This window comes from Arabidopsis lyrata (genome assembly GCF_000004255.2).
Source record: "Arabidopsis lyrata subsp. lyrata unplaced genomic scaffold ARALYscaffold_3, whole genome shotgun sequence".
Taxonomy (NCBI): domain Eukaryota; kingdom Viridiplantae; phylum Streptophyta; class Magnoliopsida; order Brassicales; family Brassicaceae; genus Arabidopsis; species Arabidopsis lyrata.
The window spans coordinates 4424047-4447897 of NW_003302553.1; the positions used below are offsets into that span (position 1 = coordinate 4424047).

General features: G+C 38.0%; 7 protein-coding genes across 10 annotated transcripts; 5 read left to right on the top strand and 2 right to left on the bottom strand.

Annotated features, from left to right (window-relative positions):
- The first annotated feature begins 4101 nt into the window (after positions 1-4101).
- LOC9320895 lies at positions 4102-7080 on the top strand. Of its 3 annotated transcripts, none has more exons than XM_021032536.1 (7): positions 4102-4295; positions 4390-4469; positions 4919-5096; positions 5176-5357; positions 5452-6525; positions 6623-6700; positions 6787-7080. In XM_021032536.1, exons 3-7 carry the CDS (start codon positions 4928-4930, stop codon positions 6838-6840), a joined length of 1557 nt encoding a protein of 518 aa, XP_020888195.1. In that variant the 5' UTR covers positions 4102-4295; positions 4390-4469; positions 4919-4927; the 3' UTR covers positions 6841-7080. The 3 variants fall into 3 exon arrangements, with proteins under 3 accessions (XP_020888195.1, XP_020888197.1, XP_020888196.1); XM_021032538.1 differs by having other exon boundaries at positions 4926-5096; XM_021032537.1 differs by lacking the exon at positions 4102-4295 and having other exon boundaries at positions 4357-4469.
- A 468-nt stretch (positions 7081-7548) lies between these two features.
- LOC110229863 (receptor-like protein 12) lies at positions 7549-8789 on the bottom strand. Its single transcript, XM_021030923.1, has 2 exons — positions 8570-8789; positions 7549-8450 (listed from the first exon to the last, which is right to left on the bottom strand). Exons 1-2 carry the CDS (start codon positions 8787-8789, stop codon positions 7549-7551), a joined length of 1122 nt encoding a protein of 373 aa, XP_020886582.1.
- A 1072-nt stretch (positions 8790-9861) lies between these two features.
- Positions 9862-11814, top strand: LOC9318775 (dehydration-responsive element-binding protein 2B). Its single transcript, XM_021032621.1, has 2 exons — positions 9862-10051; positions 10531-11814. The coding sequence occupies exon 2, from the start codon at positions 10557-10559 to the stop codon at positions 11607-11609; it is 1053 nt and encodes a 350-aa protein (XP_020888280.1). The 5' UTR covers positions 9862-10051; positions 10531-10556; the 3' UTR covers positions 11610-11814.
- On the bottom strand, positions 11783-13955 carry LOC9318776 (protein trichome birefringence-like 32). Its single transcript, XM_002884783.2, has 5 exons — positions 13435-13955; positions 13176-13347; positions 12819-13018; positions 12536-12694; positions 11783-12254 (listed from the first exon to the last, which is right to left on the bottom strand). Exons 1-5 carry the CDS (start codon positions 13899-13901, stop codon positions 11912-11914), a joined length of 1341 nt encoding a protein of 446 aa, XP_002884829.1. The 5' UTR covers positions 13902-13955; the 3' UTR covers positions 11783-11911.
- Positions 13956-14675: 720 nt separating this feature from the next.
- Positions 14676-18240, top strand: LOC9320896 (cytosolic endo-beta-N-acetylglucosaminidase 2). The gene is given in 12 exon segments (XM_021032558.1): positions 14676-15291; positions 15480-15617; positions 15746-15811; positions 15814-15869; positions 15937-16048; positions 16135-16242; positions 16344-16456; positions 16600-16681; positions 16813-16893; positions 17046-17101; positions 17214-17349; positions 17428-18240. Coding segments are annotated over 12 exon segments (2169 nt in total). The 5' UTR covers positions 14676-14787; the 3' UTR covers positions 18145-18240.
- A 1092-nt stretch (positions 18241-19332) lies between these two features.
- Positions 19333-21425, top strand: LOC9318777 (ferritin-2, chloroplastic). Its single transcript, XM_002882665.2, has 8 exons — positions 19333-19795; positions 20127-20210; positions 20306-20366; positions 20440-20527; positions 20667-20728; positions 20840-20905; positions 20978-21041; positions 21140-21425. Exons 1-8 carry the CDS (start codon positions 19509-19511, stop codon positions 21178-21180), a joined length of 753 nt encoding a protein of 250 aa, XP_002882711.1. The 5' UTR covers positions 19333-19508; the 3' UTR covers positions 21181-21425.
- A 68-nt stretch (positions 21426-21493) lies between these two features.
- LOC9318778 (B3 domain-containing protein REM7) lies at positions 21494-23417 on the top strand. Of its 2 annotated transcripts, XR_002333373.1 has the most exons (3): positions 21494-22125; positions 22321-22825; positions 22898-23417. XR_002333373.1 is itself a non-coding variant. In XM_021032633.1 (2 exons), exon 1 carries the CDS (start codon positions 21657-21659, stop codon positions 22572-22574), a length of 918 nt encoding a protein of 305 aa, XP_020888292.1. In that variant the 5' UTR covers positions 21494-21656; the 3' UTR covers positions 22575-22825; positions 22898-23417. The 2 variants fall into 2 exon arrangements, 1 of the variants encoding a protein (XP_020888292.1); XM_021032633.1 differs by having other exon boundaries at positions 21494-22825.
- The last annotated feature ends 434 nt before the right edge of the window (positions 23418-23851 follow it).

Consider the following 23851-nt stretch of genomic DNA (forward strand, 5'->3'; position numbering starts at 1 on the left):
GATCATAAGGTTCTCTAGACTGAAGATTATCAACCCATTCATGCACTTCTGCTCTCGCTTGTAGGACGACCATAGAGGGGCTCATTCGGATCATGTTGAAGACGTACTTATTCCTTGCCTTCCATATGTGCCATAGGAGCCAGAGTGGTAAAAGTTTCTGTTCTGTTTCCAAACCCTGCAGTTTTTGTAATTCCAATACCTTTAAGAGATTACTTTCATAGTTTGCGGAAGGAGATTGTAGTGAGTGTAAAGGAACATTGGATAATCTCCATATCATAGTTGCAAAAGGACATGTGAAAAGGACGTGGTTGATGGTCTCATTGGCCACACAGCAGCGCGGACACTTTGGATCCAACTTCATGTCGCGGGTGTTCAGACGTGTTGTTGTGGCTAAAGCCTTTGTGGTTGCCCTCCAAAGGAAATGTTTGATTTTTGGTATTGTTGATAATTTCCAAATGGAGTTCTGCATTGTTAGCGAACCGAAAAGTACTTCTGGACGAGCAGCCAGGTATTGATGTTCATGAGTAATTAGCCAATAACCCGAGCGGACCGTGTATTCCCCTGTTTTATTATAATGCCAGACTAATTTATCTGATTGTATACATTGTGGAAGGTGAAATTGTTCAAATATGTTACGGTCCTCTAGAATGACTTTGTCTCTAATTGCATTCTTGTTCCAAAACCTGTATGAACCTGTATTAGAGATTAATTCTTTGATGGTAATGTCGGAGCTGCCATTAATGCTTCGGATTGGTCGAGGTGGGTGAGTCGGGACAACGTTATCACCATCCAAACGAGCAAGTTCACCATCGCCTATGATCAACCTTGAACCTTTTTTGATAATTTCCAGTCCAGCTAACACGGAGGCCCACCCATAAGACTGTTTTACACGTTGTTTTGCATCCAAAATATTATCATCGCGGAAGTAACGAGCTTTCATAAGCCGAGCGAGTAAACAGTTTGGATTTCTAATGATTCGCCAGGCTTGTTTAGCTAGTAGGGCATCATTGAATTTAGAAAGGTCTTTAAAACCTAAACCTCCCTCTTTCTTGGAGAACTGTAACCGTTTCCACGCTATCCATGGGATGCCTCTGTTTTGATCACCCTTTTCCCACCAAAATCGCATGAGCCGAGCTTCGATTTCGGAGACTACTCCCAATGGTAGTTTAAAACAAGACATTGTGTAGACCGGCATTGAAAGGGCTACCGATTTTATCATGATCTCTTTTCCGGCTGGTGATAGGTATCGTGCACTCCAAGTTGATGTTCTCTGCTTCACTTTATCGATAATATACGCAAACATTTCTTTCTTTTTCTTGCCAAACTGTTCAGGTAGGCCTAAATATTTCCCATTACCTCCATGATTTGGAATTTCCAGAATGTGTTTTAGGCGATTTTGAAGGTTGCCGTTAACTCTGGATCCAAAAGTGATAAGGGATTTATTTGTATTTATTTTCTGGCCTGAATAGTATTCATAAACTTCGAAAGCTTCTTTCAAAGCGCGGCAATTTCGGCTATTTGCTTGGCAGAAAAAGAGTGAATCGTCTGCAAATTGGAGATGAGTAATGGCAGGAACACCATTCCCTATTCTCACACCACGAATTTCCCCAGATTTTGCTTTTGTTGTGATGAGGTGGTTCATAATATCTGCACATAGAATGAATAGATACGGGGAAAGAGGGTCGCCTTGTCTAATACCCCGCTCCGGTGTGACCAGCCCGTGAGGTGAACCGTTCACAAGAACCGAATACGTTACAGAACGAACTGTAGCCATGATCCATTCAATCCATTGATTCGAAAACCCAAACAGTTTCATTGTGGTCTCCAAGAAACCCCATTCTACTCTATCGTAAGCTTTTGTAACATCCGTTTTAACAGCCATATAGTTTTGGGAGACTCTCTTACGAGTTTTTAAGGAGTGCATCACCTCGTGGGCAATGAGAATGTTGTCTGTTATAAGTCTCCCAGGAATAAAGGCTGCTTGTGAATCCGAAATAATATTTCTCAAGTGATGTTTAAGGCGGTTAACAAGGCACTTTGAGATAATTTTATAAAGGACATTACACAAAGCTATAGGTCTATAGTCACTCAGGATTTTTGCATTAGTATGTTTGGGTATCATACAGATATTTGTATGATTGATACTTGGTTTCATGTAGGAGGTTAAAAAGAAATCGCGCACCTCTTTGATAACGTCCTCACCAATGATATTCCAATATGATTTGTAGAAACGTGCTGTTAAACCATCGGGGCCGGGGGCTTTGTCATCACCGATAGAGCAAACAACATCATATATTTCTTTATCTTCAAAATCCCGAGTCAGCTCGTCATTGATATCTAATAGTGGTGAATTGTGTTATGAAAAATTTAGAAACATGAATTTAAAAGATACGTGATTTGGTAAGTTATGATGGAAAATCTCTTCCATGATATTTTCCTTCCGATTGAGAAAAGAAAAAAAGAAAGGATGAGAAACACAAGAAGTTTGAATAGTCAGATTGTATAAAAATATTGAAATCAATGTTCAAAATAAATGATATCTTTCATTAAAAAAAAAACATTTATTTAGGAAAACATATATACAGTAATAATTTTGAGAAAGAAAAAAGAGATTGAAAATAATGTATTTGTAATTGTGAAATGGAGAACAGCCACGTACGTACATGTATTTAACAAAATTGTAGCATTGGTTCTTTTTGTGAAAAAACTATTTTTATAAAAGTATTAAATTTTTAAAAGCAAAATTTAAGTGAATTAGTATTAATTTTTTAACAAAATGCCTTGAGTGCTATGCACAGAAATTTTATTTATTGTTTGATTTTTCTTTACAAATTGAAGTCTAACTATTCAAACTTAACTAATTACCCTGAATGAAAAAAAATTAAAAACGGTAAGAGCCTCAAATTCAGAAACTCAGAGTGTTTTTCGGTGGAAAGAAAAGTAATGGGGTAGATATCATGGTATTTAAACTGAAAAAAAAAATGGGGAAAGATAATAAAATTTCACACTCTTCATATTCCAATTGTTGTTTATCGCTTTTCTTTGTATTTTTTTTAAAAGCATTTAATGTCCACTACTCCACTGATAAAAAATAAACTCAAAGATTAATGCTTTTTTATTTTTGATTAATCTGTATTAATGATGTATACGGAAAAAAAAAATTGTATGGAAGCATGAAAGTTTGAAATTTCAAAAGTTGGTGACAACGAAACTTTAACAATGCAACACATTTTCCATTAAACTCTGTTTTTAGAGTATCTCTAATGCATACCTCTATATTTTTCTCTATTTTAGAGGAACTCTATTTTAAAGGAGATTTTGCTCTCATGTATCCCTCTAAAATAGAGAAAAATATAGAGATGGACATTGGAGATGGTCTTACCACATTACTATGGAAAACACATCCTTTCTGTAAAGAAGAAGGCAAAAATATCAAAGTGATAATCCCAGCTACGTGCATCGAATTGCATACCAGGGTAAATATCGACTATTTGATGCACTCTTTTTTGTTTTTTAAAGACAAAAACTAGAAGATCTGTTTACTAAACCAGCAGTTAGTATTTTATTTTCTCATGTTTGTTTAAAAATTAAAACTAAAATATAATATCCCATAACATTTTTTTAGTTCATAGTTTTCAGAATTACCTCTTCATAAAAAAACAATTCAAATCAAAATATGTTATTTTTTTATTGTTTGAATTTGTTTTTGGTAACGTTGCTCCAATTTCTGGATTTAAAAAATCATTTGCATGCAGAATCGGAATAAACATGATGGTAACAATTTTATAATTTATAATTTTAATTAACAAAAAAAAAAGCAATTTTATAATTTTTATTATTATTTGGTTTTGTCAAGATCTTAAACAAATCTCTCTACTTTATTAACCCAGAGCATTGACGTGATTGTCGTACAGGCAACTGCAACGTCTCTCTGCATTCTCCGATAAATAATATTACGAAAACACCCCTATAACTTTCCATTCTGGTGTCAAAGCCCCAAAACCCAAAAGGGTAAAATCGTCTCATAAATATTTCTTTTTCGCGCTTCATCTATTTTTCTTAGTCTCAGAAAATAAATTGCAGTGTTTCTGCGATTTTCAGTCGTAGTACCTTTTTGTTTTAACTCTCTCTCATATTAGCCATTCTCAAATCAAAGAAACCCTAAGATTTTTCGTGTTCAGATTCAATTTCTCTGTGAAATTTTCCTCATCCCAATGCGTTCGACTGAAATTTGCAGAAAGTTGAGTTTCTGAAGATTCCGTTCGCTTTGTCTTCTTCGTCTCTCGATCGTTCAGGTGAGGAAAATCTTCTCTCACTCTAGCAGTTGTTTTTTTTTGGAAATTTAGTCGAGATTGTGCTCTGATGTTGCTCTGTTTGCTTTTTTCTAAGCTCGGAAACCTTGAATCTCTCTTCGGTGAGTGAGATCGTCTCCTTCAACCTCAAGTAGCTGTTCGCTTAAGGAATCTGAGGTATCATTGACTCAGCTTCTCAGATTTGTTTTCATTTCTTCGTTTCCGTTTAGATTTCTGTTTTGGAAACCTTCGATTTTGGTTTGTCACTGAGCGTTTGAGGAGGAAGAACACATGTGGTTATGATATCTTTCATCTTTCTTTGGTTTCCGAAGTAGCAACTGGTATTAACGTTTATTAATTGAAGATCCTCTCTGCTTAGGGTTTCTGGAACTTAGTAGACAGAACAAATTTCATTATAGTGTCTTCCGTAATCATGAAATTTTTAGGTTTAGTGTTGTTAACATTGTCTCAAAGTGAAAAATGGTCCTGCTTGGGGTATCTGGAACTGAATATTTTAGAGAATTACTGCAAATTGCTTGATGATTTTGGAGACATTTCACTTTCCTCATTATCGTTTTTTGCTTTTCTTATGCTTTTGTTTTGATATATATCTTGATTCTTTCTAGTGAGAAGCAATGGGTGCAGGGAGGAAGACAGAGACCTATACATTGGCTCCGGATGGCCAATACATATCAGGATATGGAAATATGTGTGTGAGAAATCTGAAGAAGGGAGATCTTTGTGGGGTTATATTTGGATGCAAGTTCAGCACTATCAAAGAGTGCTATGCTAAGAATTTGTTTGGTTAGTTGCCTATACAATCTTTGAGGCTTAAACTTTAGTGCCGACCAGGATTTTGAAAATGATGCTCGTTTGTGAACAGGTTTACCAGCCCCACACATGGCTTATATCAAGAACATTGATCCCGGCTTGACGCTGTTCCTATTCAACTACAGTGACAGAACACTTCACGGCATATTTGAAGCTGCTAGTGAAGGAAAACTGAACATTGATTCCAAAGCTTGGTCTCCAAATGGGACAGATCCAACTCCATATCCTGCTCAGGTACCTTTACTTAGTACAGAACGCCTTCTTTAGTTGATTCACCCAAATGTCCTCTAAACAGATATGTATCTCGTTCTGCAAATTTTTGCCACAGGTAAAGGTACGAGTCCGAGTGCGGTGTGAGCCCTTACCTGAAGAAAAGTTCAGCCCCGTAATTTCTGAGAATTACAAGGACGAAAAGATGTTTTGGTTTGAACTAGACCGAGGTCAGACAAACAAGCTGCTCCGTTTGTTTAAACCATCACCATCTGTAAGGGCACCACCATCGATATCAAGAGATGCTGTACCACCACCCAGAAAGCCTATTCCGACATCTTCTCTTGCACAGATAGGTGACTTGGGAGCAACACGTGTTGATAAGTGGAGCAGTCTGTTCAAATCTTCCGATGAGTCTACCGAAAACAAAGAAAAAGACTCAAAAGAAGGTGCACTCGGAGCAGGTTCAAGATTAGTCAATCTTGGAAAAACTAAAGAATGGGAAACAGCTTCCAATAATGCAGATGAGCGAAGAACTCAACCATCAGTGTCACAGTCTGGTACATCTTACTCATCAGCTCTGAAAAACATGACCGCTTCTTCAACTCTGGAGAAGAAAACTTCTTTGACAAATGAAGTTTCATCTCAAGCATGTAAAGGTGTTGAAAATCATTGGACATCGGCTTCTCGAGTTCCATCTTTCCGCCAAGACAGTGGAACTTTCAGAAATGCTTCAAAGGAAGGTGACGATGTCAAAGTGAATGCTTATCATCATCAACAAAATCTCCATCCAACACAAAAGGGAACCTCTACTACAGCTAACAATAGAATAGGAACTAGCATTAGCAAGGAAGATCCTGCTGAGGATACATATTCAGTCATCGATTGGGATGCAGCATCTTCCTTTCAAGTCCATCTGGATGGATTGAACAAGATTTTGGAGGATCCTAAGGATAAGGACTGTTTCAAGAGCTTTGCGGGTAACACAGGACAAGCTTCTTCATCTGTAGTGCCTAATTGTTGGGAGGATGAGAAGATTTCCTGGGACTTTGAGGAAAGAAGTATAGCTAAATCGCCTTGTGGATCTTCGTATGTTTCCGCCGCTACAGGAGACGTGGTTGATGACATCGGCCGTATGGATAATTTCAAGGTGGAAATTGGATCTCCCACTGTTGTGGATATATTGACTGAGGTAAGTTTAGGTCATCCATTGTTCTCTGAACTATAAAAAATTAGTTTTGCTTGTGACCCACTAATGAATCTACTATGAATGTGTTTTTCTCTGCTAGCTATTGGCGGAAGTCAAGGAGTTGAAGCATACTCAGATGAAACAAGCCGAGAGGATGATTACTTTGGAGATGGAGCAGGTAAAAACACTTTGCAAAATTCGTAAATTGATACTTTTTTTCTTTTTTCATACCTAGCGTCAAATGCATACTCTCTTATCTTGCAGCTTGAATCAAGAAGGGAGATACTTCGGCTAAAAGGGAGCAATGGAAGTCTTTAAGCATATGGTAACTAGCTACTTTTTTTCTTTTGAACAAATGCGAAAAAAGGAAGAATATGGAAATTATCTGACTCAAAGTTCGAAACGGGCTTTAAAGGAATACTATTTCCTCTTTTGTTGTCAATCCTTGACTTGGTATGTTTCAGTTTCAGTATGAATTGCAGAAAAACTGGTACTGGATGTTTTTTTGAACTCACTTCCATTGTTCTTCGGCATAAAAAGGTTTGATTTTAACAACTACATGAAACTTACATCGCCATTAAACTAAAAGCTTAATATCATTCCACATGTACATGCTCTTTATTCACAAGCAAAATGCGCCAAGAAAGTTATTAATGAGGAAGCAGTGAGAGTTCTTAGACAAAAGAAACCATAAATGCAGATCTTTGTATATGAGCTTCATTTCACTCACACCTCATTCTTGATTGTTATCTTGGACACCCTCAAAGCACCAAAGGATTGTGTCTGTAAGAAAGCAACAAAAAAAGCTTCCATGTGAAGTCCAAACATTGAGCTTTTTACATTCTTAATAAAATTCAGCAGTTTAATCACCGAACAGAACGCCGGGCTACGAATGCGAAAATGAAAGATCAAAGATGTATTTCACACATTTCAGTATCAATTACGGACCTATATTAAAAAGTTTATCCACGTAATTTATTATAATGTATGCAAACAAATTCGTTTAAAAGTCAGAACATTACCTCTCTAGTGACTTGTGGTGCTTCTCCTTTTACAATTGTTTCGGCCAAAAGGGTTCATGAACCACTTTGGTTTGTAGAAAACCAGTATGTATCCAATCGTCAATCCAAAAACAATACCAGGTATGAATCCTATTGCAGCTGCTATCCAACTAATCACCTCTTCTTCTTCTTCCTCTGTTTCCGGCGTTTCATTCTGTTGATGTGATGCTGGCGTGTGAATATCTCTGCAAACTTCTTCAAGAGAAGAGCCGAAAAGTCCCAGGTTATCTTCAAAGGAAGAGCAAGACTGCTTTTGAAACTGATTGCCTCCTGGAACTAGACCTGAAAGCTGGTTATGAGAGAAGTTCATGTACGCAAGGAACGAGAGGCTCCCTAGCTCTTGTGGGATTTCCCCTGAAAGCTTGTTTTGAGAAATGTCCAGTGACTGAGCTGTGAGGTTCCCCATAGATGAAGGGATGTGGCCGGTGAAAGAATTGTTTGACAAGTTGAGCACATGAAGCTCTTTCAATAGACCGATGGACTTTGGAATCTCTCCTTCAAATCTGTTTCCCGAAAAGTCGATTGCTGTGTATATTTTTAAGATACGCACCAGCTCCAGTGCTACACCTCTATTCATCAAAACTATTGAATCATGGTAATAGTATGATCCCATGTACTTTTCGTTAGACTGGTCTTCATTAATTTCCCCAAGTGATGACATCCCACTCCACTTCACAAAGTACTCTGTTGGCAAAGTTCCATTGAAGTGATTATTTGATATGTCGATGATTCGCAACATAGGGAACAAGGTTCGATGTATTGGTCCATGGAATGCACTAAAGCGTAAGACAAGAACTTGTTGCTCCGGCAGTGAACTCAACCAGAACGGAAACGTGTCGTTGATTCTGTTGCTTTCCACGTTCAAAACTTCAAGAGTAGTGAAACGAATCAAAGATCTTGGAAGCTTTCCCACCAGTTGGTTATGGCCGACGTCAAGCGACCTCCGCTAAGATTATTTTGACGAAGGTTTAGAACTGAAAGAGTACTCTTGAAATTTCCCATGCAACGAGGGATTGAACCATTAAAGTTGTTGTCAGATAAATCGAGAATTTTTAGAAAACGTAACTCGCATATGAAAGAAGGAATCTTGCGCGTGAAGCTGTTGTTGGAGCCAAGCAAGTACTCGATAGATGGATTCCGGACTGAGGATAGTTCAGGTATCGTTGGTCTGTCGAAACCCATGAAAGTGTTGTTGGAAAGATTCATTTCTACACATTTTGTCTTACTTTTTAGTTACGTACAGGGAACCTAAAAAAAACGTTGTAGTTTTTCCAACCAAATTAAATTGACCGAGGAAAATGAATTCAGGAAGAGATGACTAGTCCTAGTGATGATCGACACTCGACAGCGTCGAGAAGGGTTCATCCCCATCGATGTATCAATTTTGCGCAAAAAAAAAAACTCAGGGCTAGAGCCCAATAGTGAAGGCGGATAAAGAAAACGAGGGCCCATTTCACCACATGGACATTTGGTCTCATCGATAGTGCTTGGACATTTTGAGATTATTCATCTTTTATTTTTTTTAGAGATTGCGAAATAACAAATTTGTGATTGCCTTTTTCTTTTTCATACCTCATAGAGTATCCGAAGATGAAGAGAGAGTCTGAAAACCACACCCTACGATATGAATATGAATTGTAAAATAAAAACTAAAACTAAACACAAAATAAATAATCTATGGCTGTGATGTTGCTTTGTGTAACTGTGTTAATGATTAATTACTGTTATAGAATTTTTGGATATTATAATTCAAATTTAACATTTTGATAAATTGAGAAAACAACTACATATTAAGGATTACAATATCTACCCTTTTTTGGTTATAAATTATGCATAACATACTGTTAATTTTTTTTCTCAAAATATTAGATTTTGTTCAAATATTGACTATAATCTTAGAATGAGATTTCTTAATAATTAAGTTTTCATTATTTAAATATAAGTTCTTAAAATATTTTGTTTTGTGATTTAAATTGATTTTAATAAATTCAACTATATGATTAATTTATTACTCTTGAGTCTTAACATGTAACATATTCTATTAAATATTACTATGTTTCTTTGTATGTGTGTTTATCAACTATGGTAAGGATTCAATTGCTTACCCGTATCGAGAGCGTGTTTTTATGTGGTGACAATTTCGACACGTGTCATCACCAGGGAATGTAGTGATCCATCTTTCGAATGAATAAGTGCCATGTCACTACTACTCTCATTAAAATATCAAAAATATCTAGACAAAGTTATAAATACCCTTTCGATTCTTAATAATATCTGATTTCTGTAAAAAGTTTTTTGTCTTTAGAAAAAAAAAAAAAAGACGCTAGAAAGAACGCGAAAGCTCTCGACGAAGATTTGATTTTGATCGATTTAACACGAACCAAAACAACATCTGCGTGATAAAGAATAGATTTTTGCCCATTAAAGAAGAGATTCGACTCTAATCCTGGAGTTATCATTCACGATAGGTATGTTTGATTTCCGATTTTTTTCTGATTTATTCTTTTCTGGGTTCATCGATTTTTCGCTGAATTAGTCTCGAAGAGGGTTTTGGGTTTGATGATTCTAGGGTTTTAGATGTTTTCGTGATCATTGATTTGTGAAAAATGTCATCTTTTTAGGTTTCGCTGTTTTTGAGAGAAATTTGGGATTTTTCTAATTTAGGGTTAATTTTATTTACACGGTTTCTTTAATTGTGAGTAGCTTTTACAATTTGTTCAGTAGCTTGCTCCCGAAGACTCGGGTAAAAAATATTGGAAATTCTAATCCGAATTTTCCTTATCTATAAATAAAGTAAAACTTGGTGAGCAAGTAAAACACCCTTGGTGCCCAAGTTGTTCCCGTGCCTCTCCATAACTATAAATTCTCTGTGTGACTTGATAGATTTTCCGTTTTCTGGAATTAGAGAAAGAGACTAATTCAAACGTTTTTTTTACCTATCTTGTAGATTCTAAGATTGCGACTAAAAAGAAGATGGCTGTATATGAAAAAACCGGAACCGATACACCGAAGAAAAGGAAATCTAGGGCTCGAGCAGATGGTTCAACGGTGGCTGATAGGTTAAAGAAGTGGAAAGAGTACAACGAGATTCTTGAAGTTTCGGCTATTAAAGAAGGAGAGAAACCGAAACGCAAGGTTCCTGCGAAAGGGTCTAAGAAAGGTTGTATGAAGGGTAAAGGAGGACCAGATAATTCTCACTGTAGTTTTAGAGGAGTTAGACAAAGGATTTGGGGTAAATGGGTTGCAGAGATACGGGAACCGAATAGAGGACAAAGACTTTGGCTTGGTACTTTTCCTACCGCGGAAGAAGCTGCTGCCGCTTATGATGAAGCCGCTAGTGTTATGTATGGTCCATTGGCTCGTCTTAACTTCCCTCAGTCTGTTGGGTCTGAGTTAACTAGTACATCGAGTCAGTCTGAGGTGTGTACGGTTGAAAATAAGGCGGTTCTTTGTGGTGATGTTTGTGTGAAGCATGAGGATATTGATTGTGAATCTAAACCATGTAGTCAGATTTTAGATGTTAGGGAAGAGTCTTGTGTAACCAGGCCGGACAGTTGCGCGGTTGGACATCATGATACGAATTCTGTGCTGAATTACGATTTGCTGTTAGAGTTTGAGCAGCAGTATTGGAGCGAAACTTTGCAGGAGAAAGAGAAACCGAAGCAGGAAGAAGAAGAGATACAGCAGTGTTGGAGCGAAGCTATGCAGGAGGAAGAGAAACCGAAGCAGGAAGAAGAGGAGATACAGCAACATCAACAGCAACATCAGCAACCGGATTTGCTTACTGTTGCAGATTATGGTTGGCCTTGGCCTAATTATATGGAAAATGATCAGATTCTTTGGGATCCTAATGAGTTATTTGATATTGACGAACTCCTTGGAGACATGAATGGAGGCATGTTACCTGGTCCCGATCAGAGCCAGGACCCAAACCATGTAAATTCTGGTAGTTATGATTTGCATCCGCTTCATCTCGAGCCACACGATGGTCACGAGTTCGATGGTTTGAGTACTCTGGATCTTTGAGAGTTCTGAGGCAATGGTCTACAATACTACAACATAATCTTCGGATTGATCATAGGAGAAACAAGAAATAGGTGTTAATGATCTGATTCACAATGAAAAAATATTGAATAACTCTATAGTCTTTGTTCTTTCCTTGGATCATAAAGTGTTGATTCTCATCTATTGAGTTAATATAGAGAACGAGAACAGCAGAGTTACTTTGTTTCTCCTCTTTGTAGAACAATAGTGTACATACTTAACAGAAAAATTAACCATAATTTACAATTACAGTTCTAAAAAAATCTTGACTTTAGAGAAAAGAATCATGGATAAAATAACTTGGCAAAGAAAAGCTCGTTCCAAATATCTTGAAGACCAGGCAAGCACCAATGTATACAGTCTGAGTAGCTAGCCGGATTTGCTAGCTGCTCCTTCGTCAATGGGCTCCATTGCTTCTTGTAAATTGACGTGTGCGCGTCTTTTCGATAGCCTGAGAGTTGTGTAATGTTAAGTACAGTCACCGGAAAATCGGCTCTGTGGTCTAATTCTTCCCCTATCACTTTCATTAAGGTTTTGCTGCAGTCTGATGGCCAATGATTCATGTCTTGGATCGGTGTCGTTTGATTGTAACAATTCTTTCCATGTTCGCCTCCCCAATCCTCGCTCCTGATCATGGAGGTAGAAAATATGAAACCTTTGTATTCTAGGGCTTCGTTACGAGCTAAATCTTAGTCTGGTTTCTACTTGCGGATCATGTCAAAGCCACATTTACTGGAACTATTAAAGATAAACCGGATCCTTCTAAACCCCATTACTCATTTCATTCTATACCATATCTGAACTATATTATTCTAAGCCATATATCACCTCTCTTTTTCCTGGTTTTTAATTTGAAGCAACTGTTTATAGATGACTTAAATCACAGAAAAGATCGAGAAGTTACTGACTTGTAGTGAGTAGGAGACATGGTAGCAAAGAAAACCCTTGTCTTCGATGGATCCATATTCTTCTTCACCCATTTAACCATAGTCTTCAGCGCCATTCGATATGCATCCTCGCTCTCCATCTCAACGATTTTCTTGTTTTCATCCTTGAAAGAACCTTCCCTTCAGATAACAGATTGAAAAAAAACAATCAAATCCCAAGTATTGAGGTATACAGAAAAAATATCTTGAGAACCTATAATTAGAAACAATGACAAGATTTTTAAATTTCATGATTGGTACATACAAGATCTTCATTTTGAAGCCAGTCCTCCACCACAAGTATGTGTTGAACACGACTATATCAGCGCCTCGCCAATGCCTACCGTGTTTGTTGATCGAACCTTTCCTAACAATCCGATCTGATACTCTATGAACTGTAGCGTTATCTGAATTCGATTCAAGAAGAAATGGTGCCCAATAGAACTCAATCGTTGCATTGTAGTCCTACATAAATATACCACAAGAATCTATAAGAATCCTACCAAGCAAACAATTTTCATATCCAAGCTTAATCTTAATTTTCTACAAAGCAACTTCAATGGCTTCCACAAGACTTTCTAAATCTGAGCCAAAGTATTATTGATTGATTGATTCCAATTACCTTGAGAGAGAAGACGGTGAGGGATCCGAAAGTATCCATAGATTTAGAATTTTCTGGGATTTGTGAATGAAGAAGACAGATGAGAGAAACATACATTCCTCTGTTCAACGAATCTCCTACAAACATCATCTTCTTCCCTCGTAAGCTCTCCAACATCACCGTCGCATTAAACCTATAACACATTCAACAACCACAGAGTAAACCGATCTGAAGATCAATCACCGAATCGCATTCAATATCGAAATTGAGAGAGACTAACGAAGGAAGTGAGCAGGATTCAGGTTGCCATCTCCATGACTGATAATCACTATCGGGACGGCCATGTGTGCGGCAAGTGAGCTGCGGCTGAATGTACGGACACTCCGATTCTCTATAAAACGGACGCGTTGACCAGTCTTTGACCCAATTCCCTTTGAACACATCGCATCCTTCCGGCGTCTTCCCCAACGCAAAAGCAGGTGGTGGTGGAGATGGCGGAGGAGGAGACGGTGGTGGAGGAGACGGAGGTGGAGGAGACGGTGGTGGAGGCGGAGGAGGTTCGTCCACTACAACGACGATTGCGGATTGGTGGACGATTGTCGGAGAGTGAAGAGATCGACGGGAGAAAGAGATGAAATGATGACCGTAGATGAAGGCGGCGAGTAAGATGAAAGCGAGTACGGTGAAGAAGAAATGAGTGAGACGGCGTTTTCTACGGTGCGACGGTGATAACAACGCCGATGTCATTTTTTTTTCTTTATAACGTTTACTTTTTTTTTTTCTTTTCTTTTCACTTTTTATGCCTTTTATGTATTATGACAAAATTTGGTTCAGATAAAAATGAAATTTGGAGTATAGTGAATTATAGTCTATGATGATGATTAATATAATAAAAAAAAAGCTATAGTTTGTTGCACTTGCACGATCCAAAACCAAACCCATGTTCTTGCCCATAATTAAGCACGACTGTTTATATTTTAATTCGAACTTACAAATGTATGTTCGTAAGACTTTTATATTATTAAAATGAATATAAGAGTGTTTTTAATTAGTAGGAAATTGTTATGTTAATAATTATGATTAATTGTTAGTTGCTTAATTACGTTTTCTTTCTTTCGATTCAATTCTCGTTTGGAACAATTTCGTTGTTGTTAAGCCAGCAGCTGGTTATGATTTGAGCTCGAATGTTTAAACTGTAACGCAATGTGTGTTGTATCCAATGAAGTCGTCTAATCCGGATTTGAAACAAAAAGAAAGGAAGAAAGCCACTACACTTTTTGCTAATCACATGTTTCAACTTTTAAAGGATCAACATTTAACCTTGTATTCAAAGGCCTAATAAGCATTTTATCAGATCCAACAAAGAAGAATCCAACTTTTCATGCCTTAATCAGTAATCACAGAGGCCCATATATAAATATCTTAACCTCTCCGCTTTCGTGTAGTTTAGTTTACTTAAGAAAAGAAAAAAATGAAATTGTCATGTCGTTAGATTCACATAAAAAGAATGATAAATTCATATGCTCTGTTTTTTTATTTGCGTACGAATAACGAAAAGAAAAAAAAAACAATTAAAAAAAAAAAGGAAGCCATCGTCATCGTCTATTCGTCTTCGTCTGTTGACCTCTGAAAAATGCGAGAGCTTCTTCGCGCCTATTTCTCTCGAAGAACTCTCGTATCTCTTTACAATCTCTTCTTCACACTCTCCCATAAGCTCCTCACTTCATTCCCTCTCTCTCTCCTCATGCCCAAATCCAATGATGCCGATGTCGCAGAATCTGAAGCCGTTCCGTTGCTCGATCTTGCCAAGCCGTCGTTACCTATATCTTTCCCGATCAAATCTCTTCAAGATCTGAAATCTCGTTCTTACTTCGTTTCCTTTCACTTCCAGTTTAATCGCTCCACCGTACCTCTCCGGCGAGACTCCGATGACTTACCGAATCGCCCAAGGGTTTTAGTCTGCCATGACATGAAAGGAGGGTATGTAGATGACAAGTGGGTACAAGGATGTGAAAACGACGCCGGATTTGCGATTTGGCATTGGTATTTGATGGACATTTTTGTTTACTTCTCTCATTCTTTGGTCACTCTTCCTCCTCCTTGCTGGACTAATACTGCTCATAGGCATGGCGTTAAAGTAAGTAAGCTCAATACTTTTTGATTTTTTAACATCAAAAGTTTCGATTTTTGTTGAGATATCTCTGAGTTTGCTGATTAGGATGATAACATTAGAGAGTTTGATTGTTTGTGTACAGAGAGATGAATATTGCTGAGGATTTTATTGGTAAAAGTGTTTACTTTCTTGTGTGTTATGGAATCTTAAAGGTATTGGGGACTTTCATCACAGAATGGGATGAAGGTAAAGCTACCTGCAAAGAGATGCTTGCCACAAAAGAGTCTGCTCAGATGTATGCAGAGCGTTTGGCAGAACTTGCTACTGCTCTTGGCTTTGATGGGTGGCTGGTGAGCATTTTTGTTTGATTTTTATGTTCTACTCAAGCATTTATAATGTAAAATATCTGCATTTGTAACACACTGGTGAAGTGGTGTGAAGAAAGGTTTCCTTTAACATATAAGATTGTTACTTGCAGATTAATATAGAGAATGATATAGATGAGGAGCAGATTCCAAATTTGAAGGAATTTGTAAGCCATCTAAAAAAAGTCTTGCAAAAAAAGTCTTGCATTTATCTACACCTGGGGCGTTGGTTATATGGTGAGTTGCTCAGAAGTTTTTCCTTTGTTCTTTTTGTAATCCACTTTGATCTGATAACTTTCTGCAGGTATGACAGTGTCACTATTCATGGTAATCTTCAATGGCAAGATCAATTGACTGAGCTGAACAAACCTTTCTTTGACTTATGCGATGGAATATTCATGAACTATACATGGAAGGTCTGTCTATGGGTTTGATCAGTTTTTCGAGTCTCAGTTTCTTCTATATGTATTGTTTTTGATATTAGTGAGTGATGATGTTTCAGGAGAGCTACCCAAAACTATCAGCTGAAGTTGCCGGGGACAGAAAGTTCGACATCTACATGGGAATTGATGTCTTTGGCCGGGGCTCTTTTGGTGGTGGGCAATGGACTGTATGTCTCGGACACTCTTTAATATTTTCTTCTCTGTGTAGAATACAAAATAATGATCTGTACTTAATTATTTCTTTTGGTCCTGTTCTTTTACATGCTAGGTAAATGCTGCTCTTGATTTGCTGAAGAGAAGCAATGTGTCAGCTGCCATGTTTGCTCCTGGATGGGTTTATGAGACTGCACAACCCCCCAATTTTCATACAGCTCAGAATAAGTAATACTTTAAATATTTTGCAATTTCCTGGTCATCTTTGAAGTTTGAACTAGCATTACTGTGACTATGAGCTTAAATTTTATTCTACTATTGCTGTAAAGGAGACGCTGGATCTTATTAGTATGCATGTGTTTTCTCTACAGATGGTGGTCAATTGTCGAGAAGTCATGGGGAATAGTCCAAACTTATCCACAAGTCTTGCCTTTTTACTCGGATTTCAATCAGGTAAGGTGAAATTGATCAAGTCTTGGTTCTTATTTTGTAACACTAACACCATGGTAATTCATGCATTGATTTTCTTGGTTATGATTATGTTCAGATATGTTCTGAAACTCTCTTCTCTCTTTTTTGTTCAGGGCTTTGGTTACCATGTTTCACTCGAAGGTCGCCAACTGTCAGATGCTCCATGGTACAACATATCTTACCAAAGTCTTCAGGTTCAACCATCTTACTGTCTTTGATTTTACACATATCTAATGTTTACATGAACCAAAAACTTTTCCTGCCACAATATGACAATTGTTCTTCTTGATCTGCGTTTGTCTCTCCTCTCATCTGATCTCCGTGTTTGTTGTGTTTTTCACATCAGCCTCTCTTAGAATTCAATGAAGAAGACAACAAAGATATCATCCACGTCACTGTTGAGTGAGTTCTGGCCCTAATACTATCCCCATATTTATTTCGGCAAGAGCAAAAAGGGAAAAATGTTTTTGACAATTCTGAGCAAACATTTAAACAATTACTATGAATTTGATAGTGCTCGAGAGGCATCTTTTAACGGAGGAGGGAACATCGCTTTTAGAGGAAAACTCAAGGGAGATGCGTATTTCACAACAAGGCTCTTCAAACCCCATCTTCAGCTTTCATCTTCCCCCATCACAATCTCCTACTCTGTAAGTCTCTGCTTCTAGATACATCACATTATGAGATCTTGTTGTTTTTACTCATGGAGGATTTTGGAGCTGGTGCAGGTGAAATCAGATGAAACCTCTAAACTTGGAATCCTGCTTTCTTTCTCATCTCCGTCACAGGAGACGAAATCCATTCTCGTTGCTCCACAAGATTCCATCCGTAGATTCAACGGCATGTTCTCACAGTGTCTCGCCACATCAGCGCAGACTGTATCCGAGTGGACGGTACACGAGACAAGCCTTGTCATGGATGGTCACACACTGACTGAAATCTCTGCCTTTTGCTACAGACCAGATAATTCGACAAAGAGTGCAGAATATGTTGCATTGCTGGGACACATCTCAATCAAAGATCATGTTCAGTCCCAGCATAAACCCGAGACTTTACTTCCAGCATCACCGTGGGTCATCGAAGCTCATAACATAGAGCTTGTACAGGGTAATTCTGGTTCTAAGAGCCTCAGGGTTAAGCTAGAATGGAGACAGAAAGACCTTGAAGATTCTGCATTCCCAAAGTACAATGTGTATGCAGAGAATGTGAAGTCGACTGATCTAAGATCGAGGAAGGTGCTAGAGAAACCGATAAGTGAGACAGTGTTCCTTGGAGTCGCTCACGTACCAGCCTATTACGTAGGGGAACTGGTGGTAGAATCAGACGTGAAAGGAGTCCGCTTCGTAGTTCAAGCCTGTGGCAAAGATGGTTCATGGGCCAATTTGGATGATTCCCCTAAGCTTCTAGTTGAACTGGAAGGTCTCTCGTTTCAAGATTCGTCGTAGGTTGTTGCTTTGCTTCACGCCAAAATCTAAAAACTGTGAAACAATAAATATTGAAAAATCCTGACCCGAAAAATATTGTAAAATCAAGTACATCTATTTTTTTTTTTTTTTTTTCATTGGAAGATTTTATATTATACGAAAAGTGTTACAACGTCGAATACAAAGCCGGATAAACCGGAAACAAAGCCCAAGAGTGATATGGGAAACCAAAGCCCGAGAGTGATACGGGAAGCTAAAGCCCTAGAGTTTTAAGGGAAACTAAGCCGGCATGAACTACTCATCCGGAGCCATGAGATTACATACAAAACCTTAAACAAACCTTAAAACACTACCACCAAAAGAAGGAACATGAAGGCCCACACTCGCAATCACCAGAAAGTGCGGAAAGAGCGGTAGACGCGGAGCTACAAAGCTCACAAGCAGCCGCTGAGGCAAGGGGAAACCGCGAAGAAAAGAACCAAATACGACGATTAACAAGACCAAAGAACCACGAACGAGAATCTCAAATCCTATCCACCAAAACTTCAACCAAAAGAGTCTTAAATCTAGAACTTTGCATCCCCACAAAAGGTTAGCCTTACAAGAACTGACCAAAAAAGACTATAAGAAAACTGCTTATTCAACTAATCTAAAGGCAGTGGAAGGACGGTTTTTAAAGATTCACCGAAATAAAGGATGCTAAACCCTAGCCATACAAACGACTAAGCACACACAAACCAATGACCCACGAGAGTAATCCAAAACAGCGGTAGACCCAAAGTACTAAGGCCACCATCAAGCAAACCGGGGATATACCAAACAAGCTTGACTTAGACCCAAAGTACTAAGGCCACCATCAAACAAAATCAAGTACATCTATAAAACTAACAAAAACTTGTCAATAGTTTTAAAAGGAAATGCATCCGAATTTTACATTGTGAATAATAAAACCATAAACCAAATTTATTCATATTTCTCAGCCAATGCAGATTTCTGAATTATATCGAACCAAACAATAAAAAAAAATGCATGAGTCACAGATGACAGATCAATATCATCTTGCAACATTTTGGTTTTTTTTTTTTTGTTGATTAATTTCCTACTATTTATATAAACCATCGTTTTCAAGGGTTTCCTTATCATCATCTTACATTGGATAAATTATAAATACATGACGCCTTATTTAGTCAAGGCTATTCTAGAGACACCACACGTATGCCACAAGCCTTTTCTCCTTTTTACACGTGTCTAACAAACAGACAACCACGTCAGCCCCATCCCTAGCCCATCGCCGTTTCATAAACCTCTCTCCGTTCGCTTACTCCGTCCGACGTCTACAAAGATTCTCATCTTCGTTGATTTCTCTCTCTAGATCTTACAAAACAATGTTGCTCAAGGCTTCTCCCGCTCTCTCTCTCTTGAGCTCCACCGGCGGTGGAAATCTCTTTCCGCCGTCGAGAAATTCGTCGAATCTTCTGTTTTCTCCGAGTGGATCTAGGTTTTCTGTTCAGGCGGCGAAAGGAACCAACACGAAGTCGTTAACCGGAGTTGTATTCGAACCTTTTGAGGAGGTGAAGAAAGAACTGGAGCTCGTTCCCACTACCCCTTTTGTTTCTCTCGCTCGCCACAAGTTCTCTGACGATTCAGAATCTGCCATCAACGATCAGATCAAGTATGTTCTCTCGCTTAGTTTTTGCTTTAATCTATCTATCTTTTTTTCGAATCTCTTCTCTAATAATCATCCCAAATCGAAAAATGTTGAAGGAATCAGAATCCTGTTTATTCAGCCTTAAGATTTCATTGATTGAATAATATCTTCCCAAATGATCATCCTTTTCTACTGATTCAGCTTCGATTCACTTATCATGGTGCTGCTGATCTGAATCGCAATTGTTCATATCTTGCTTTTAATGATTTTGTTCGTGGGAATCGAGTTAGCTAGGTTGGTACGTGACCATGTGTATGAATCTTAACGTCTCTTATTTGCTTTTTGTGAATCTTAGTGTGGAGTACAATGTCTCCTATGTCTACCATGCCCTGTATGCTTACTTTGACAGAGACAATGTCGGCTTGAAAGGTTTCGCCAAGTGAGTTTCTTCTTTAGTCTAATGAAAAACCGTAGTTTTGTCTTTTCAGCTGGTGGATCATCTTTTTGTTATTGTTGTGGGTTTAACTCTGATAGGTTCTTTAACGATTCGAGTCTTGAAGAACGAGGTCATGCTGAGAAGTTTATGGAGTATCAGGTATCATTTCAAAAATCTACCAGGTTATGGACCTTTCATAGTGTTTCTTATGTTTGATGGATTTGATTTTCAGAACATGCGCGGTGGGAGAGTGAAGCTGCAGTCTATTTTGATGCCCGTCTCTGAGTTTGATCACGAGGAGAAGGGAGATGCATTGCATGGTAAGTTTCATCAAGCTTTGTTGTAGCAGCAGTTTGGTAATCTTTGAGAGTAATATAGATCTTAGTAAGCCTCATATATTCTACCACTATCAAATTTTATTATCAAGCTCTTTGTGATTTTGACTCTTCCCTGAATCAGCGATGGAGCTTGCACTGTCTTTGGAGAAACTTACTAATGAAAAGCTTCTGAAGTTGCAAAGTGTAAGGACCTTATCTTTTCATCAGTTATTTCAGTATCACAGAGCACACTTTGACAGTTAAAACTTAAAAAAGATGATTAGATTAATCTCTCTCCCCTGTTTGATCCTGCAGGTTGGTGTGAAGAACAATGATGTTCAGCTGGTTGATTTTGTAGAATCCGAGTTTCTCGGCGAGCAGGTAAAAACAAAAGTTTTCACATTATTATTACTTCAAAATACGTACCGATCCTCATGTACTTGGTAAAAACAGGTTGAAGCCATCAAGAAAATCTCAGAGTACGTTGCACAGCTAAGAAGAATAGGAAAGGGTCATGGTAAGTCCTTAAAAACCCCTCAAAGATAAACCTCAAAACTGCAATTGCACTTTCTTTTGGGTGTTTCATTAAATCGCCTTCCGGTGTGAAAACTGCAGGAGTGTGGCATTTTGATCAAATGCTTCTCAATGAGGTTTAAGGAAAAAGAGTTCAGCTTTTGAGTTAGCTCACAATCTTCCTTGTGCTGTACGGCACCGTTCTATCTTTATAACGACGTCTCTAAGTTTGGTCGGAGAAAAGTTGTTTTGCTCGTTCTTTGTTTTCTTTGTTTTGGTCAACCGAATGCTTGAGAGTTGTGAGTGGTAATACTCAATAAATGTAACTTGTAGTCTGATAATAAATGCAAGTCCCACTGCTTCAATGCCATAAATATGTTTTATTTGACACAAAAGTTCGGATTTAATTATCACATCATAAATATCCTGATCCCGAAACTCCGAAATTTTGGAATGGATCTCGTAGCAAAGTACGTGTCGTTTATGACATATCGAAACGGCATGGCGTTGGAAAAACTGTCTCTTGAAGAAACCACTAAAAGCAGAGCCAAAATTGGAGAATACCAAACGACTTCAAAACTTTAAGCTTTATTCAAGGAAAAAAAAAAGCTCTTCTTCAATGGAAAATGTTCCAGCTTCCTCCCCGACCAAACCACACTTTTTCCAGCCTCTTCTTCCTGGATTCCACAGCCACCTCGTACTCTCTTTGTCTCATTCACTCTCTTTCTCTGATATGCATGAATCTGTTTATTTCATCTCTGATCTCTCTCTCTCTCTCGATTTCTTTAATTTGTTGCAGAACATTCCCATGGCCTTCTTCTCAAGGTACATAGATGGAACAAAAAACGAGGGCAATGCGGTGGTGAAGCTGAGATCGAACGCTTCTGATATAAACTGGCAAGTGAAGATGGACGGTCGAAGACTCACCCAAGGCTGGCAAAAGTTCGCCACCAGTCATGATCTTCAAGTCGGCGACATAGTTGTTTTCAGACATGATGGAGATTTATTATTCCATGTCACATGCTTGGGACCAAGCTGCTGTGAAATTCAATATGATAACGATGATGATGTCATTCAAATATCCTCTGGTACGAATTACCTCTTTCTGTTACTGTTGAGTGAATTAGTGATAACCAGTATTGGCCATCGGCTTAAACTTGAGCTCAATTTAGTTGTAATTGGTCAAATAATCAATTATTCTCAACTCCAAGATTCAGTTTCTCATTGTTGCCCAAAAAAAAAAAAAAAAAGAGAGTCTAAATTCTCATTCAAAGCTGAAACAGATTCAGATTCAGATTCGAAGAAGAATGAGAACACAACAGAAGGAGGAACTTCATCAGATCACTCTTGTTTTATAACTCGTGTCACCGAGTCAAATCTAAGCAAAGATATGCTGGTAAATAATTTGCTACTGCATTTACAAATCTTGTGCTTAAAGAAGAGTTTTCATAGTCTCTGTAAGCTTTTCAGTTTCTTCCTAGCGACTTCTCAAGGTCTAATGGTCTTAAGAAACGTCAGTGTGATATCACTCTGTTGAATGAAGATGGAGAACCATGGACATTGTTCCTGACTTACCACAAATCACGATTCAATCGGGTTTACATAAGAAGTGGTTGGAGAAGTTTCTGCCTCGCAAATGGGAAAAGAGCCAACAGTGTATTGACTTTTAAACTTGTGCAAGCTGCTACAACACCTGTTCTCCAGTTATGTTCTTCTTCACTTTCAACGAGCCAAAACAGATTCTTGACACTAACTCTCACACCATACAACCTCAAGAACGATAAACTGGTAGGTAGGTTTTCATCAATTATTTCAACATTGTAGTCGAGAGTTTTTAATGTTTTCAAGTCTTTGTGGCAGTGTCTACCGATGACATTTGTGAAAGCGAATGGTATCGAGAATGAAGAGAAGATAACTCTTGTGGATAGGTATGGTATCAAAAGGACGACAAGTCTTAAACTTGAGGACGAATATGGAAGAATGAGATTGGGAAAAGAGTGGAGAGAGTTCTGTGATGTTAATGGAGTGAATATAGGTGAGTCCTTCAAGCTGAAACTCATCAAGGAAAAAGAAGATACAGCTACTCATCTACTTAAGTTCTGCTCCAAAGTCTTTCCCTGAGTTTGTATTGCTTCTGTAGTACCTACTTGAAATGTATTTTGTTTTGTGGTTTTTGGCTGGCTTGTAACAAGGCTTTCACGGTTTGAGATGAACAACGGAAAGCAAATACATTTGTTTTTCCTTAAAAATTTCATTGGCATTGTAAACAATTTGTTCATCTCATCAAAAGCTTCTTTGGTGCTCTAAGTTGGTTCAAACAGATCATCACACTTGTCTGATTCGATAGATGTCAACATTTGAGCTGGCTGGTTCTTTTCATGTTCCATCCAGCTCGTCATTATCCTCAACTATTGAGAAACTTCTAGCAAGATGTGGCGTTGTCTCTGATGCTAATTTTCCCCTGTTTTTTTTTTTTTTTGAGTTTTTTGACCTCTTGAGGCTAACAAAAGCTACAGGCTCACCAAAACATGTTGTTTATGTCTTCCATAGCTTCCTTTAAGTTGATTGTTAGATCTAAAAGGACATGGTGACATACATTTTCAAGTTATGGCCTCATTAGAGATGGTTAAACTGGAATCTGGCCAGATGAGGACTGTCTTTGTCTTGTTCTTCAGAGCTCCTAAGAGTAATCGCTTCATGAACACAAACAAAAGCTTTGTCATCCATTATACCAGCCTAATCATTATTTTCATCTGTAGTCTTGCTTTCCTCTTGCCTCTGTTTCATTTTGCAGATCCTTAATTACTTTTCTTA

Bases quoted from the DNA above. Each gene is read 5' to 3' on its own strand.
- LOC9320895 (XM_021032536.1), top strand. From the start codon at position 4,928: ATGGGTGCAGGGAGGAAGACAGAGACCTATACATTGGCTCCGGATGGC. The intron at 5,097-5,175 runs GTTAGTTGCCTA...GTTTGTGAACAG, and splicing joins CTATGCTAAGAATTTGTTTG to GTTTACCAGCCCCACACATG. The intron at 5,358-5,451 runs GTACCTTTACTT...TTTTTGCCACAG, and splicing joins CAACTCCATATCCTGCTCAG to GTAAAGGTACGAGTCCGAGT.
- LOC9318776 (XM_002884783.2), bottom strand. From the start codon at position 13,901: ATGACATCGGCGTTGTTATCACCGTCGCACCGTAGAAAACGCCGTCTC. The intron at 13,348-13,434 runs GTTAGTCTCTCT...AATGTGTTATAG, and splicing joins GAATCCTGCTCACTTCCTTC to GTTTAATGCGACGGTGATGT. The intron at 12,255-12,535 runs GTCAGTAACTTC...CTCCATGATCAG, and splicing joins ATGTCTCCTACTCACTACAA to GAGCGAGGATTGGGGAGGCG.
- LOC9318775 (XM_021032621.1), top strand. From the start codon at position 10,557: ATGGCTGTATATGAAAAAACCGGAACCGATACACCGAAGAAAAGGAAA.
- LOC9318777 (XM_002882665.2), top strand. From the start codon at position 19,509: ATGTTGCTCAAGGCTTCTCCCGCTCTCTCTCTCTTGAGCTCCACCGGC. The intron at 19,796-20,126 runs GTATGTTCTCTC...TGTGAATCTTAG, and splicing joins GCCATCAACGATCAGATCAA to TGTGGAGTACAATGTCTCCT. The intron at 20,729-20,839 runs GTAAGGACCTTA...TTGATCCTGCAG, and splicing joins AGCTTCTGAAGTTGCAAAGT to GTTGGTGTGAAGAACAATGA.
- LOC9318778 (XM_021032633.1), top strand. From the start codon at position 21,657: ATGGAAAATGTTCCAGCTTCCTCCCCGACCAAACCACACTTTTTCCAG.
- LOC110229863 (XM_021030923.1), bottom strand. From the start codon at position 8,789: ATGAATCTTTCCAACAACACTTTCATGGGTTTCGACAGACCAACGATA. The intron at 8,451-8,569 runs GTACTCTTTCAG...CTACTCTTGAAG, and splicing joins TTGCATGGGAAATTTCAAGA to TTTTGAACGTGGAAAGCAAC.